The 17,416-nt window shown below is 43.6% G+C and overlaps 1 protein-coding gene across 2 annotated transcripts in view; it reads left to right on the top strand.

Moving 5' to 3' along the window:
* The first annotated feature begins 4,493 nt into the window (after positions 1-4,493).
* Positions 4,494-17,416, top strand: part of TNFSF15 (TNF superfamily member 15) — a 29,553-nt gene continuing 16,630 nt past the window's right edge. For both annotated transcript variants that reach the window (XM_040406037.1, XM_040406036.1), the window contains exon 1: positions 4,494-4,886. In XM_040406037.1, coding sequence (XP_040261971.1) covers positions 4,677-4,886 — 210 coding nt within the window. In that variant the 5' untranslated portion in view covers positions 4,494-4,676. The remainder of the gene's footprint in view (positions 4,887-17,416) is intronic.

Genomic DNA, 17,416 nt, shown 5'->3' with positions numbered 1-17,416 from the left:
TGCTAACATATGATTGGATGTAAAGGAAGCTCAACCCCCTCTTTTAAAACTGTTTGCCAGCTGTGAATAAACCAGAATGGATTGGAAATAGACATGTGTTCATGTGGTCTATCTTCTTCATTCTCCCGGTACCGGTAAGGCTTAATTCAAGCTGGCCACTGAAATCATGTGTTAAGGGACACACCGTTAGGGAAGAGAATAAGATATTCCTTACAGGAACCTGTCACCAGTTTTATGGTGTCCTAACTAAGGGCAACATAAATAAGTGACTGATTCTATTAGCAAAATGCTGGGTCACTTTCTTTAATTGACCCAGTAAATCTGCCAACATCTTGTATTGAAAAGCTCCAGCTAATGATGAGTCCTGAATATTCATGAGCTCCTGACTCTCCCCGCCCACCTGCTGCTGATTGACAGTTTGTTTCCATAGGAATCAGCAGCAGGTGGGCAGGGGAGTGGCTATAGCTCTGAATTAAATATACGCTGGACTCAATGACATCACGCCGGACTCAAATCAGCTCATTAGCATGCGGCATGCGGCATCTTTGTGTGTATATTATGAGGTAACCATCTGTCACACCAGTAAGTGAATACATCTAAGGTACTTTTTAGTAGTTAATGATTGTATATAATTAGTTAGATTATAATCAAATATCCACATGACAGGTTCCCTTTAACTTGGCCCAACCGAGCAAGTTATACATTCCCTCTAAAAAGAACCTTACTACGCTTCTTAATACAGCCGCAAGAGCATTAGTCCCTTTACATTGGATTGACACACAACCCCCCTCTTTGCAGGAATGGATCTTCAAGCTTAGTAAATTTTTTCAATTTGAAGAAATGTCTAGTTGGATTAACAGGACTCATGACACGTTTCTCCAGGTCTGGCAGCCCTGTCATGATATTGTTAGTTCCCTCTAAGGACTAGTTGGGTGTCCTCCCCTACCTACTGCTATCATGAGTACTCAGGCACTAGTAACTTCCTTTTCAAGTAATTATGTATAGCAATTTCTCTCTTATGTCTCTCTTCAGGTGTATACTTCCTATGACCTCTGCAGCCAGTCACCGGTGTCAGTGGTCATGGCCATAAAGCACTGATGTTAACCGCCTCACGTCCGCCCATAGGATATAAACGTCCTATGGGTGGACGTCTATTTCTGACAGCACGTTTTAAAACGTCCTGTCAGAAATAGCAGCTGCACGCTAATCGTGCAGCTGCTGATCGGGTTGCCCGCTGTCAGTGACAGCAGGGCAACCCTAAGACAAGGCAGGGACAGTGCCCAGGTGTCCCTGCCTTCACGATCGCTGCAGACACAGCGCTCACCGAGCGCTGTGTCTGCAGAGCAGGAAGCGCTGTGCGCTTCCTGTTCCGGCCCGGCGGTCATGTGACCGCCGTGACCGGAGAGTGCAGGGGCTGTGTGAGGTCTCTCAGAGACCTCGATCAGCCCTGCTGTGAGGCTGTACAGCGCTGGATTGCTGCTGTACAGCCTCTCTAGGGGTGCATTTGTCCTGTAACTGGGGCTACTATGTCAGCCCCAGTTACAGGAGAAATCAACAGTGTAAAAAAAAATAAAAAGTGAAGTAAATGTCCCCCAGAGGTCTCGTATGACCTTATGGGGGACGAAAAGTGTAAAATAAAATAAAAATAAAATAAAGGGTTGAAAAAATAAAATAAAAAAAAGTTTCACATGTAAAAAAAAAAAAAATCCCAAGTAAGGAATAAAAAAAAAAATTAAAAATAGAAAAAATAAAATAAAATAGACATATTTAGTATTGCCGCGTCCGTAAAAACCAGCTCTATAAAAATATCACATGACCTAACCCTTCGGGTGAACACCGTAAAAAATAAATAAAAAAAACTGTGTCAAAACAAGCAATTTTTGTCACCTTGCATCACAAAAGTGATCAAAAGTGATCAAAAACGCGTATGTCCCACAAAATGGTACCAATAAAACCGTCACCTCATCCCGCAAAAAATGAGCCCCTACATAAGAAAATCTCTCAAAAAATAAAAAAACTATAGCTCTCAGAACATGGACACATTAAAACATAATTTTTTGGTTTCAAAAATGCTATTATTGTGTAAAACTTTAATAAATGAGAAAAAGTATACATATTAGGTATCGCCACGTCCGTAACGATCTGCTCTATAAAAATGTCACTTGACTGAACCCCTCAGGTGAACGCTGTAAAAATAAATAAATAGAAACTGTGCTAAAACAACCAATTTTTTGGTCACCTTGCCCCATAAAGTGTTATAATGAATGATCAAAAAATCATATGTACCCAAAAATAGTACTAATAAAACTGGCACCTTATCCCCTAGTTTCCAAAATGGGGTCACTTCTTGGGAGTTTCTACTGTAAGGGTGCATCAGGGGGCTTCAAATGGGACATGGCATCTAAAAACCATGTGGAGTTCCTTTCCTTCTGCGCCCTGCCGTGTGCCCATACAGCAGTTTATGACCACATGTGGGGTGTTTCTGTAAACCGCAGAATCTGGGTAATAAATATTGAGTTTTGTTTGGCTGTTAACCATCGATGTGTTAAAGAAAAAAATTGATTAAAATGGAAAATCTGCCAAAAAAAGTGAAATTTAAAAATTTGATCTCTATTTTCCTTTAATTCTTGTGGAACGCCTAAAGGGTTAACAAAGTTTGTAAAATCGGTTTTGAATACCTTGAGGGGTGTAGTTTCTACAATGGGGTCATTTATGGGGGTATCCACTATGTAGGCCCCACAAAGTGACTTCAGACCTGAACTGGTCCTTATAAAGTGGGTTTTGGCAATTTTCTTAAAAATTTGAAGAATTGCTTCTAAACTTCTAAGCCTTCTAACGTCCTAAAAAAATAAAATGACATTTCCAAAATGATGCCAACATAAAGTAGACATATGGGGAATGTTAAATAATAAATATTTTATGAGGTATCACTTTCTGTTTTAAAAGCAGAGAAATTGAAATTTAGAAAATTGCGAATTTTTCAAATTTTTGGGTAAATTTGGGATTTTTTCAGAAATAAAGGTGAAATATTTTGACTCAAATTTATGACTATCATGAAGTACAATGTGTCACGAGAAAACAATCTCTGAATGACCTGGATAAATAAAGGCGTTCCAAAGTTATTACCACATAAAGTGAGATATGTCAGTTTTGCAAAATTTGGCCTGGTCAGGAAGGGGGCAAAGGGCCCAGATGGGAAGTGGTTAATACCTGGAGGACTTGATTGTTGGCGGCAGGCAATAAAATAGGTCAGTATACATTTTTCTATGACTTTAACACAATTGCTGGCTGGGGGGTGAATTTTTGTGTAAGTCGGACAACCACTTTAAACGGAGCCTGTATGTCTTCTTGAGCTACTGTACGTGTAGTAGATTCTTGTAGATGGATCATAAATTCAAGATTTTATTTTTATAAAAAAATAAAAAAATAGAGTTCGGACCGCGCATATCATCAAGGTCAGTATGCAAACAATTTTTCTTTCTTCCTTCTCCCTTTTGACAGAGAACCAAGGGCTGCAAATACCCTTATAATGGATATCCTGCAACTAATAAAAGTTTAAAATAGTGTAAGTCTGTATGATTAGGTGACCTGCACTGCACAGATTATAGTTACACAGCGCTATGTCAACTAAGGCGTGTATATAATCACTCCGTAGCTTGCTGTTCTTATTTTGGGGGAGATCCACGTTCTCATGCAATACCGCAGGATCTGCACACGGACTTAATTCAGGTATACCCCAGGTGAATCTGCTGTTTTCCGATTTCTTTTAATAGAGGTTCTGTGAGGTTCGCGGTCCGAACTCTATTTTTTTATCTGTTTAAACGTGATTGATCCCACAACACTTTTCGGACCTGCAGCACAGCATTGTTGCGGACTGGTGACTAATTTCTTTTATAAGATTTTATTTTGATCCTCTTGCAGTCTTTTTCACAGTTTTCCAGGTTGGCGCATGCGCAGACAGGAAGGACGGATCCTGCACTAATGGAAGTCAATGGGAATTAATGCCGGATCCGGCATACCGGAGACTGATCAGGCATTTTGGACGGACATAATACCGCAGCATGCTGCGGTATTATTTCCGGCCAAAACGCCTGACAGTGACTGAACGGATTTCTATCCATTCAGAATGCATTGGGATATGCCTGATCAGTTCTTTTCCGGCATAGAGCCCTTATGACGGAACTCTATGCTATTAAAGAATAACGCTAGTGTGAAACTACCCTAATAAATCCACTTACATCAGTGTCCGATAAAGCAGCCCTTTCCACTTGGTATTCAGGCTACAAATGTTACAGCAAAAACACCTAATGTTAAGTTGAGCAGTTCACGTTCAGCTATTTCCCTCTGGCTGTAGTTTCACTCTCAGTACTAAATCCCTTGTGTACTACTTCTCTTCTGTTTGCGTAGTGACCAGCCCACGCAACTTCATTATCCTAACACCACCTACTGTACAGGGACTTTCCAGACATTGCACTGTACTACTCGAGCTCATTCAGTAATAAGGAGTATCGACTGTAGGCGGAATACTCCCATACAAGATGGGAGGGGATCGCTGGACACTTGGAAAGGGGGGGCAGGTGCCTTTATTTAGGGCTCTGACAGCTTCATGAGAACATGACTGCACTGGCCTCTGTCAATCCAGAACTGAAGCCAGGACCACAGAACTCAGCAAAGATATGGAAACAAGCAATGCAATGCTGCAGGAAGGGAGGAATCAAGTTACTTCCAGCTCACACTCTCTACACGCTCAGGATAAGAGTATTAGGAGGCTGAAATGGGCTGTTGCTTTCTGTTTCATTCTCCTGGCCACCTTGGTACTGTTTACAGTTTGCCTATTACAAGGTGGTTTTGCTTTACGATGTGGCTTCCCTGACAAGACAGACAAGGTAATTTACAATGTCACTAAGCTGAAGGTTCAACCTTCCACAAAGCATTAGATTTCATATACTATCATTGCTTGACACTGTGGTTTTCATTGTTGGTCTGGTTTCTCTATTTCTCAAACTGTTGAAGAACATTTAGAAGGATTCATGGCACACTTTCATGGGAAAGGCTGTAAGGTCTAGCCTGGTTGCTCTAAAAACCTTATTATTGTTTGAAATGCTCTCCTGTGCAGAATTGGAATGGGAAAATGCAGGGATGGACCATATAGATGATACAGTGCTGCAACCCAAGAAAAGGAAACTTCCTAAGGTGAAGTTCTTATCTTACCTCATGGATGGTGCACCTATGGATGTGTCACATACAGACCTTTCACCACACCCCTTTCCATTGACGGGGTCATCTGGCTTAAATATTGATGACCCATCATAGATATCTGATCAGTGGTGGTTTGACTTCCAGCACATTTGCTTCTTAGCTGTGTGAAGCGGTCCTGGCACTCCGGCGAACACAGGAGCATTTTCCTCAGCCTGTGATGGCCTTTCTGCAAGGCCACGTGTCTTGGATTGTTTTTGAGCTGCAGTACCAAGAACTATACAATCATTGGCCTTCTACTTGGTACACTTTGAAAATGCTGCAGCAAATGAGTGCCACAGCCCCAGGAGTCGGCCCCTAAATAATGTTATATTGACATCCTCTCCTGAGGATCAATCATCATTGTTTAATTCCCAGACAACCCCTTTAAGGCAGTGAGATAGATAACTACAGTGTGCCCAGGCCCACCAATAAAATACATTCTGGGGGCCCACTTTACAGCTACATGCTAATCTTACCTGACCCTGTTTGCAAATCCCTAAAGTTAGAGTACACATTTGTTTTGGAGTAGCAAGCTGCTTCCTAGCCTTTGTCCTGTAGTCCCTGCCAGCATCCTATTGTCTGGTTCTTGCCTTGGACACCTGCAGGCAAATCAGCAAGGCTCTGCGAGATGACACTATGGCCTCTTTCGCACAGGCGTCCCGTATTTGCTCCAGATGCGTCGTGTGTGCATTGTGGGAAACCCGCACGAGTGCGCACACAATTTCAGTCAGTTTTGACTGCAATTGCGTTGCGTTGTTTAGTTTTTCTCGCACGGGTGCAACAAAAACTGAATGTGGTACCCAGACCCGAACCCGGACTTCTTCACTGAAGTTCGGGTTTGGGTTAGGTGTTCTGTAGATTTTATTATTTTCCCTTATAACATGGTTATAAGGGAAAATAATAGCATTCTTAATACAGAATGCTTACTAAAATGTGGCTTGAGGGGTTAAAAAATAATAATAATTAACTCACCTTATCCTCTTGTTTGCACAGCCAGCATCGTCTTCTTCCTTCTTCTTCTTTCAGGACCTGCAAAAGGACCTTTTGATGACGTAACGGATCTTCTATCTTCTTTCAGCAGGACCTGGGCTGACGTCACTGCGCTCACCACTTTGGTGAGCGCGATTACGTCATCAAAGGTCCTTTTGCAGGTCCTGAAAGAAGAAGAAAGAAGATGATGATGAAGAAAGAAGGTGAGTTTATAATTTTTTTTAACCCCTCAAGCAACATTTTATTAAGAATGCTATTATTTTCCCTTATAACCATGAAAAGAAATATTTTCCCTTCTAACCATGAATATTTTTCCTTATAACCATGAAAAAAAATACAGTGAATTTACTTTAATGGGGTCCGGGGTTGCTCATCCCTATCATCTCCTAGCAACCATGTGTGAAAATCGCACCGCATCCTCACTTGCTTGCGCAATCTTGCGATTTTCAAGCAGCCCCATTCCTTTCTATGGGGCCTGCGTTGCGTGAAAAACGCATAATATAGAGCATGCTACGATTTTCACGCAACGCACAAGTGATGTGTGAAAACCACCTCTCATGTGCACAGCCCCATTAAAGTGAATGGGTCCGGATTCAGGGTGGGTGCAATGCGTTCACCTCACGCATTTCACCCGCACGGAATTCTCGCCCATGTGAAAGGGGCCTATGGGGTTCTCTTTAGCAACTTCTTGAAGGTGTGTCCCTGAGAAAACAGGATACTGGCTGGCAAACCTCTGTGCCAAAAAGTCATCTCAAATACCCAAGGTATCTATGCAGCGTACTCAAGTTGTGTGCAATAGGTGTTTCTGGGTGATGTAGTGCAATAGACACTAACCTGGTACGGCTGACTCTCTGCAAGGGCAGGTATAGGTAAGGAATAGTTCGTGACGCCAGTGCCAAGTAAACGGTGGCACGCCGTTTGCGGATGCAGGAATAAATTGAGGAAACGTAATGTTAAAACAGAACTTCAACTTTAGTAGTTTGCAGGCAGAGACAATATTGGAAACGCAGTTCCTCAGCATACAGTCGATTTCGCAATTCGGTCGATGCAGGCAATTCAGTACAGCAGGGTAATTACAGAGTGTTGAACACAGGATTTGCAGCAAAGGAGCTTGCACTCTAACTCTGTCTGATCCTGGAATGTAGCAATTCTTCACCAAGGCCCATTAACCTAAGTCTGGCTTTATCTCCTTGATTATGGCTTAAATAAGTACCTCCTCTGTTTCTCTCAGTACCTCTGGCTCCTCTGGTCTTTGCCTCAGTCTCTCCTAGCTTCTGAATGGTTCCTCAGGCCCTTAGGCTAAGATGTTCCTGCTTCTGCATATGGGTATTCAGGAGGGAATCTTCTCCTGAACAGCAGGCTTCAGGCCTGGACTTGTCTCAGACATTGTCTAATCTCCAACTGTAGCTTACTGAAACTAGACTCCGTCTCCCCTGCACTTCCCTGTCTGGCCTTATATAAACTAGGGCTCCCTAGCTCCCTCTATGGACTAGAAGTAGGAATGACACCCCTAGCAGGCCTGTAAGTGCAAGTTTCAGTGACAGGAAAATACACACATTACATTACATTTTATAAAACTGACATATAGCAACCTCCCATAATTAGGAGGGACGACAGCACACCAAGTGACCTTTGGTAGTAACGGGTATTACAACTCCCGTATACTACATACCCCACTGCTTTAAGCTGAGTACGACCTCGTACTCCATCATGGGTCGCCCAACTGGAATCTCTACCTGAAACAGAAAAAAGAGACATGCAGGCATACATATATGTCATTCATCTGCATTTACATTTGCATCAGGTCCAATTGGCAAAGGTGCAGGGTAGTGACAAGGGGCGTCGTTCTCCTCTCTCAGGATAGTGAATGGAACGGGGGCGCTGACCTGGCACAGCGTAACATTATAACCAGGATAGTCCATGACAATGAATAAGTCCATGATAAAACAGTAGAAAACGGTATAAAAGTTCTTGGAGGCTCAAATAACAAACATGAGTCCGTACCCAGGTCATTTCTTATTAATCACAGAGGCTCTCATGCGGTGGAGTCCATCTCTGGGCACAATACTTTTAAAAGAATAAGAATCTCAGAGGCTCAGGTACTTTTGAGTCTGTCTCCGGGCACGGTTCCTTAGTATGAAGTTGCACAACAAACGGACAGCAAAGACAAGTGCTGTAATACCCCTGATCAACCTGAAAAGGGGGTGAAGGGTAAAAGGTGCAACAAAGGAACAGGCACAACTTGGCGTGGGTAGCAAAAGCAGGCAGGAGGTCCTGGAAACAAACGTGGCCTTGCTGACTTTGTGATTTCAGTGGTCAACACCTACCACTGAGCCGTGGACAAACTGGCAGCTGCAACAAAGGACCAGCAACATAGGACTCCTGTCCTGGAAGGGTTAACATCAACTTCTGAAGAAATAAATCAAAGGCCTAGCAGGCTGATCACAGTGGCATATTGTAGCTACTTGGCTCTGCTGGCAGGTACCGTCTGTAGTAGTCCTCTACAGGAGGATGGGCCCACATGACAGTATCAGGGGGCAGCTGCAGGGTAAAGGGGCCCCTAATAGGTATTGGCCCCATAGGCCTAGGGGCGAACCCTCTGGTGGGCCGTGCCGGCCCTGGCATAATCACTGCAGGGTGTGACATGCTTGGCACCGCTGCAGCAAGCGGTCCGGTGCTCTGGGTGCAGCAATTCACGGCAATAGCGGGTCCGGTCTGGGGCACTGACGGAGCGGTGGCAACAGAAGGTGGTCTACGGGTGGTGACAGGCACCCTTACCTCATCCTTACTCGGCGGTGTCTGGATCCTGGCGGTGTAGGTCTTACGCAACTCCCGCAACTTCTCCTCCAGCCGGACGATCTGCTCACCGATACTCTCTGTGTCGGAGTCGCTGTCCTCTGCTGGCGCCGCCGGCGCAGGTACAGTCACCGATGATGCGGACTCGGCCTCTTCAGGTTCTGGACTTGCCTCTGGTCTCCGTCCCATCCGGATGTTCTCAAAGGTAGCACTAAGTCCTTTTAACTGCTCCAGCTCAGATATTGTCTTCTCCCGACGAGGCAACTCGGGGGAAGGGTAAGGGCTCACCCATTTTTCCAACACGGTTGGCTGCCAGAAGACATTTGGCCCAATGAAGGAGCTCCGCTCCTGAAAGGCGTGATGGGCCGGCTCTGGAGAGCGTTCAGGTTCCCGCTCGCAGCCAGAGTAGTCTTCTTCTTCTTCTGCCTCCCAGTCCTCAGGGTTTCGCTTGGGACGGGTCACAGCAGTCGCATAAGGGCCTCGCAGGCTCTCGGCAGGGGTGTACTCCACTTCCTCTCCCTCGCGGAGGCTGTGCTGGTACGAAGGGAGGTAGTCTCTCTTGACAGACCTTCGATTCACATAGAGGTCTCTGCCAGTCATATAGTCCTGATTAAACCCGTAGCCACGGGATTTGTCAAACGATAGCACCACTCCCTTTCCCCTTTCCAGGCGGGGTTGGGTGTGCGTATGTTTCTCATGTATGGTCTTGGTCAGTTCCTCATACACGATCTTAGTCTTGGTATTCCGCTTAATAGCGGCCTCTCGAATCTCCGCCATCAGGGAAGACCATTTGAACGATGGTTGGAAAAAGTCCCTCCATGAGCCATAGTAGGGCTCGGGTTCTTTCTCCCTGGTGCGGCAGGCGGGTTGCTCCGGTCCCGGAGCGTAGGCCGGTGGAGCCTCCTCTGGCTCTACACCGGTGTCGGTCATCTTTTCAATCCTTGGTGCGGACGCTGCGGCAACACTCTGCTCACAATTCAACATGCTCGATCCTTCTGAGGAGAGCGATAGGGTCGCGTCAATTAGAGTAGCCAGCTCCTCCCACTGCACTGGGGAGCCGCCCCCCAGGTATTCCAGTATATGGAAGGCGGTGTCCATGCTGGCAGACATGCAAATGTCCAGATAAGCCGTGGCGCCTGCCCTTGACCTTCTTCCCGCTTTTTCCTCAGAAAGGCGCCAATTTTTCCCGCCTTTTCGGGATGAAGGTGACGCAGCAGTAAATTCAGCAAGCCCAGCAGCCATCTTTAGGTACAAACGCTGTCTATTCACTGACAGCAAGCAGGATTGTTTAAAGTCCACAAAACCACACTCCAATGCGGCGATTTTCTTCCTCTGGGTAGCGCAACACTGCACAGCGCTTTTTTAGAAGTTTTTGACACACTTTGGGTATGATTTTTAATCCACAAAGTCCACTTGAATAAAACAGGGAAATTGTCACTTTGGTCACAGGGCAACTGTATAAGGCACAAAGTTCACGCTTCTTGCACTAGAAAGCGTGCGTATCCTGTTCGTGACGCCAAAAGAGAAGTGCAGCGTACTCAAGTTGTGTGCAATAGGTGTTTCTGGGTGATGTAGTGCAATAGACACTAACCTGGTACGGCTGACTCTCTGCAAGGGCAGGTATAGGTAAGGAATAGTTAGTGACGCCAGTGCCAAGTAAACGGTGGCACGCCGTTTGCGGATGCAGGAATAAATTGAGGAAACGTAATGTTAAAACAGAACTTCAACTTTAGTAGTTTGCAGGCAGAGACAATATTGGAAACGCAGTTCCTCAGCATACAGTCGATTTCGCAATTCGGTCGATGCAGGCAATTCAGTACAGCAGGGTAATTACAGAGTGTTGAACACAGGATTTGCAGCAAAGGAGCTTGCACTCTAACTCTGTCTGATCCTGGAATGTAGCAATTCTTCACCAAGGCCCATTAACCTAAGTCTGGCTTTATCTCCTTGATTATGGCTTAAATAAGTACCTCCTCTGTTTCTCTCAGTACCTCTGGCTCCTCTGGTCTTTGCCTCAGTCTCTCCTAGCTTCTGAATGGTTCCTCAGGCCCTTAGGCTAAGATGTTCCTGCTTCTGCATATGGGTATTCAGGAGGGAATCTTCTCCTGAACAGCAGGCTTCAGGCCTGGACTTGTCTCAGACATTGTCTAATCTCCAACTGTAGCTTACTGAAACTAGACTCCGTCTCCCCTGCACTTCCCTGTCTGGCCTTATATAAACTAGGGCTCCCTAGCTCCCTCTATGGACTAGAAGTAGGAATGACACCCCTAGCAGGCCTGTAAGTGCAAGTTTCAGTGACAGGAAAATACACACATTACATTACATTTTATAAAACTGACATATAGCAACCTCCCATAATTAGGAGGGACGACAGCACACCAAGTGACCTTTGGTAGTAACGGGTATTACAACTCCCGTATACTACATCTATAATAATAAACTAGGTGGTTTGCTAAATAATTGATCCAGTTCTTATATGAAGACAGGCTGCTTGAGATGTTGTATGCTGCCTATCTGTACAGTGTGAGGGGGGTAAGGGACTAAGGGTCTGCTCTTGCTCATGGGCCCATCAACTGTTCCCCTGTGGGCCAGTCCCAGCCTGCATAACTATTACATACAAATTACAGAGGCAACATGAAGTTTAGTTTACACGTATGAATTTTGGAGTATCTAGGTATTATATTAAAGCTTCCTTATGGAAATACTGCATTGGAAGTATTTTACACTGTAATGAATGCAATATTTAAAAGTCCCATTCATTACAGTATTTAGTACATTTTTTAAAGCAATAAAAAGCACAATCATGACGTGATTTTTGTTGGGGTTTTTGTGGTGTTTTAATGGCGTTATAGCACGCTACTACTGCTACATGTGGACATACCATCATGATGCAATATACCGTATTAGCTATTTATCAAATGTTATGCATTTGGAAAATGTATTGTTTCTATTACAGCCAAATGTACATGGCATTTCCCTGTTACTCAACAATTAGTTGCAGTACTTGGAAACTTTTAGAAAAAAAGATAAAGCAATGATAATATCCATTAAAAAGGTTCCACATCATAGTGTCATTAATTTCTGTACGGTACTATTTCTATATTAATTGCTGTTACCATGCCATTTAAAATACATGTGCCTCTGAAATAACCAAATAGATAAGCCCTTTCTTGGTTATAGGGGAATGGTCCACATTGTGATAACTTATATTAACCCTTTATACCCTGGAGGTTGTTTTCGTTTTTGTGTTTTCATTTTGCGCTCCCTGCCTTTCCAGAGCCATAATTTTTTCTTTTTTTCGGTTCACATAGCTGTATGAGGGCTTGTTTTTTTTGCGGGACAAGTTGTACTTTCCAACGCCACCATTTAATGTTGCATATGCTGTAGTGCGTTTTGATACTGATAAAATAATAAAAACCTTGGAAAAAATCTGTTTTATTTTTTGTTACGATATTCTGACCCCTATGACTATTTTGTATTTATGTATGCGGAGCTATGTGAGCAATGATTTATTGCGGGGTGATCTGTACTTTTCATTGATACCATTCTGGAGTGTGTACAACTTATTGATCAATTTTTATAAAATTTTTGTCAGAAATTATGTGACCAAAAATGACGAATCGGCCATTTTCACGTCTTTTTCCATTTCGCCAGTTGCCGTGTAAGGAAAATATTTTTATTTTATTTTTTGAATGGGCATTTTCACACATAGCGATACCCATCATGTTTTTGTTTTGTTTTTGAGAAGGGGGGGATTACAATTTTTTTTTTTTTTATTTCTAAAAACTTTTTTTTTTATTAAACTTTTTTATAGTTCCCATAGGGAACCATACCAAGCAATCATTAGATTGCTATTCTCATAGACTCCAATGCATTAGCTTTGGAGTCTATGAGAAATGTACTAGTTTCCTATTGAGCCCTGCTACAGACAGGGGCTCCATAGGAAACACTATGCAGCAGTCTCCTGATATTTCCTATGATAGGGGCTTCTGCATTAAACCTCCGCCTCCTCCAATCACAGCTGGAGGGAGCCAGCGATCACGTTTGCACGTGCTCAGATGCCGTGGTCAGAATTGACCACGGCATCTGAAGTGTTAAATGTCTGCAATTGCAATCATCGCCAGTCACGGACGTTGAGCCGCGGGTGTCTGCTGTATGAAACAGCAGGCACCCCGCGGCTATGGCGGCATCAGGAGCGGGCTCCATCTTTAAAGGCCTAGTTCGGCGTTGGTCGGGAAGGGGTTATGTAACATGAAAATGTTTATATTGGGACTTTACCAGTAATGATGTCTATATAGAAATGTCTGTACATTTGGCACATTGCCAAGCATTGTAGTTTGCCGGTTATGATACCCACTAATGTCCCAATAAGGCCTAACGTGTTAAACATTGTGGGCAGGCTATAGAAAGGGAAGACTCTTATCACTCTCTGCAGTCAGACTTTGCTAAAACTTGACCAATATGACTAACAGGTTGGCAATTTGACATCAGTTTATAAAATATGTATTAAAAATCGAACAACATGATTATACAGAGAAATGTATTTTCACAAAAAATCTCCCTCAACTGTCTTGGTATATTTTCTGAAATATTACATAATTGCCATTCAAGCAATTTCCTTATAATTTATGTTACATTCTTCAAAAGTGAAGGAGCACTTTAATCTGTCATTACAAGCTCACTGTTAATGCCTTTTGGATAAGGTCCATGTGATTTCATCATCATAAGTTGTCTTGGGGTTTTCACTTGCGTGTGTACTTCCTGCATTTCGTCAATCATTGAAAGAGACTCAATGTGACCACACGTTATGTAGCTTCTCTATTAGGTGGAGATCAAAATGCATGTTCTGAAACACCAAGTGTCTGTTGTACAGATTGGATGATGGAAATCAGTCTTTTTAGCATCTTCAGGACCTCTATGGCATGTATGATAAGAGTAGATCAGGATTGCTGATGGGCTTCAGGAAACTGTGGGGAATTAGAATTTTTTTGTTGCATGCTTAAGATAAGATAAAATGCCTTTATTGTCATTGTACAATACAATGTAATGTTGTTTGGAGCAATCCTAGATGCCATGGACAGAGGAACAAGAACTGACATTTAAACTAAAGCATTACACTAGAAAAAACAAAACATTGCACTAGAAAGCATTACTATTCACAGTTCACAGCATATATATAGCAAGAGCAAAGTAGAAAGTGCTTATGAGTATATATACACACTGATCAGACACCACTGCAGACAAGAGATCATGGGTTCATGAATGCACAGTCACTTTCAGTCTGTGGTAGTTTCTATCCTTGGAAGGGGCAATAGTCTCCGAGCATTTAGGAGACTGATTGTTTTGGGGTAAAAGCTGTTCTTCAGCCTAGTGGCGCGGGCATGTAGGGCTCTAAGACGCCTACCAGAGGGTAGGGGAGTGAAAAGACTGTGGCCGGGAGTGAGTTCGATCTCCGCAGATAATCTTTGTCCTGTTGCTGCAACGAGCAGTGAAGATGTCATCCAGTGATGGTAACTGAGTACCAGTGATTCTGCCAGCCATTCTGATGATGCGCTTGAGGGTCTTCTTGTCCTCAGAAGAGCAGCCGGAGTACCACACTGTAATGCAGTATGTGATAACAGATTCTATGGTGCACCTGTAAAAATTGACTAGCAGCTGTTTTGGGAGTTGTGCTTTCTTCAGACTCCTTAGAAAATGAAGCCTCTGAAGGCCTTTTTTGGTAATTTCTGTTGTGTTTTTTATCCATGACAGGTCCTGACTAATAAGAACTCCCAAGAATCTGAAACTTTGAACTATCTCCACGTTTCCACCATTAATGCTAATTGGATGGTGTCCATTTCGTTTCTTCTTCCTAAAATCCAGAATCAGCTCCTTTGTTTTCTTGGTATTGAGTATGAGGTTGTTGTTCTTACTCCATCTCTCTAGGTTCTCAACCTCTTTCCTATAGGCTGTTTCATCATTGTTGGAGATTAGGCCTATCACGGTCGTGTCATCTGCAAATTTTATAATGGTATTGGTATTGTGAATAGGTTTACAGTCATTTGTGAAGATGGAGTAAAGGAGAGGGCTCAACACACAGCCTTGCGGTACCCCAGTGTTTAGTGTTAAGGATGAAGAAAAGTGCTTACCGATGTGTACGATTTGTGGTCTTTTTGTAAGAAAATCCAGTATCCAGTTGCACAGGTGTGAGCTGAGACCCAAGTTGTTCAGTTTCGTTGGCAATTTGTTGGGAGGGATGGTGTTAAAGGGCGAGCTGTAATCAATGAACAGCATCCGCACATAGCTGTCTCTCTGCTCCAGTGTGACAGCGCAGTGTGAAGGGTAAGTGAGACAGCACCCTCAGTTGACCTATGTGCTCTGTAAGCAAACTGGTATTGGTCCATGGAGGTGCAGATCTTGCTCTTCATGTGCCTGAGGACAAGTTGTTCAAAGCACTTCATAGCAATAGGAGTGAGAACCACCGGGCGATAATCACTTAAGGTCTTCACCCCTGCCTGTTTTGGAATTGGGACAATTGTGGAGGACTTCAGGCAAGTGGGGACAATGGCCTGCTCTAGTGAGCTGTTAAACATACTGGTAAACACTGTTTTCAGCTGTTTAGCACAGTTTTTTAGGACTTTTCCAGGAACTTCATCAGGGCCAGCTGCTTTGTGGGGATTAATGTGGTTTAAGGCCCATTCTACCTCATGTGCTCTCAGCATCAGGGAACATGATGGAGTCTCTTGCTGGGCTAATTTGATGATAGGCAGCTCATTGTCTTTGTCAAATCGTGCAAAAAAATGATTTAGGTCATCAAGAGAGAAAGAATTTCCAGTGTTGATAGAACAGGTGTTGCTCTTATAATTCGTAATGGACTTGATACCCTGCCACATGCATCGGGAATCAGAGCTTGTAAAATGATGTTGTATTTTTGTTTTGTAGCAGTGCTTTGCCTCCTTAATGCCCCTCTTCAGATTGGACCTGGCTGTTTTGTACTCCTCTGGGTCTCCCTTTCAGAAAGCAATGTCACGTGCCTTCAAAAGGTTTTGGACATTTCTGTTTATCCATGGTTTCCTATTTGGGAAGGTCCGAATGATTTTGGTATCAGTGACATTGTCCATGCAAAATTTAATATAGGATAGGACAGAGGAGGCATATACACTCACCTAAAGAATTATTAGGAACACCATACTAATACGGTGTTGGACCCCCTTTTGCCTTCAGAACTGCCTTAATTCTACGTGGCATTGATTCAACAAGGTGCTGATAGCATTCTTTAGAAATGTTGGCCCATATTGATAGGATAGCATCTTGCAGTTGATGGAGATTTGAGGGATGCACATCCAGGGCACGAAGCTCCCGTTCCACCACATCCCAAAGATGCTCTATTGGGTTGAGATCTGGTGACTGTGGGGGACATTTCAGTACAGTGAACTCATTGTCATGTTCAAGAAACCAATTTGAAATCATTCGAGCTTTGTGACATGGTGCATTACCCTGCTGGAAGTAGCCATCAGAGGATGGATACATGTTCTCATTCTGTTTACGCCAAATTCGGACTCTACCATTTGAATGTCTCAACAGAAATCGAGACTCATCAGACCAGGCAACATTTTTCCAGTCTTCAACAGTCCAATTTTGGTGAGCTCGTGCAAATTGTAGCCTCTTTTTCCTATTTGTAGTGGAGATGAGTGGTACCCGGTGGGGTCTTCTGCTGTTGCACCCATCCGCCTCAAGGTTGTGCGTGTTGTGGCTTCACAAATGCTTTGCTGCATACCTCGGTTGTAACGAGTGGTTATTTCAGTCAACGTTGCTCTTCTATCAGCTTGAATCAGTCGACCCATTCTCCTCTGACCTCTAGCATCCACAAGGCATTTTTGCCCACAGGACTGCCGCATACTGGATGTTTTTCCCTTTTCACACCATTCTTTGTAAACCCTAGAAATGGTTGTGCGTGAAAATCCCAGTAACTGAGCAGATTGTGAAATACTCAGAACGGCCCGTCTGGCACCAACACCCATGCCACGCTCAAAATTGCTTAAATCACCTTTTTTTCCCATTCTGACATTCAGTTTGGAGTTCAGGAGATTGTCTTGACCAGGACCACACCCCTAAATGCATTGAAGCAACTGCCATGTGATTGCTTGACTGGATAATTGCATTAATGAGAAATAGAACAGGTGTTCCTAATAATTCTTTAGGTGAGTGTATGTTTAAGTCTGTGTGATTTTCCTTTGTAGCTGCCTGTTTAAACAAATCCCAATCTGTGTCCTCAAAACAATCCTGTAGTCTCATTGTGGCTCCTTCAGGCCAAACTCTGATTGTATGCAAAGTAGGCTTAATCCTGGTGATAAGAGGTTTGTATGCTGGAGCTAAAAACAAAGAAATGTGATTCGACCTGCCAAGATGGGGG

This window comes from Bufo bufo, chromosome 8 (genome assembly GCF_905171765.1).
Source record: "Bufo bufo chromosome 8, aBufBuf1.1, whole genome shotgun sequence".
NCBI classification, from domain to species: Eukaryota; Metazoa; Chordata; class Amphibia; order Anura; family Bufonidae; genus Bufo; species Bufo bufo.
This window is presented reverse-complemented; position numbering and strand designations above follow the sequence as displayed.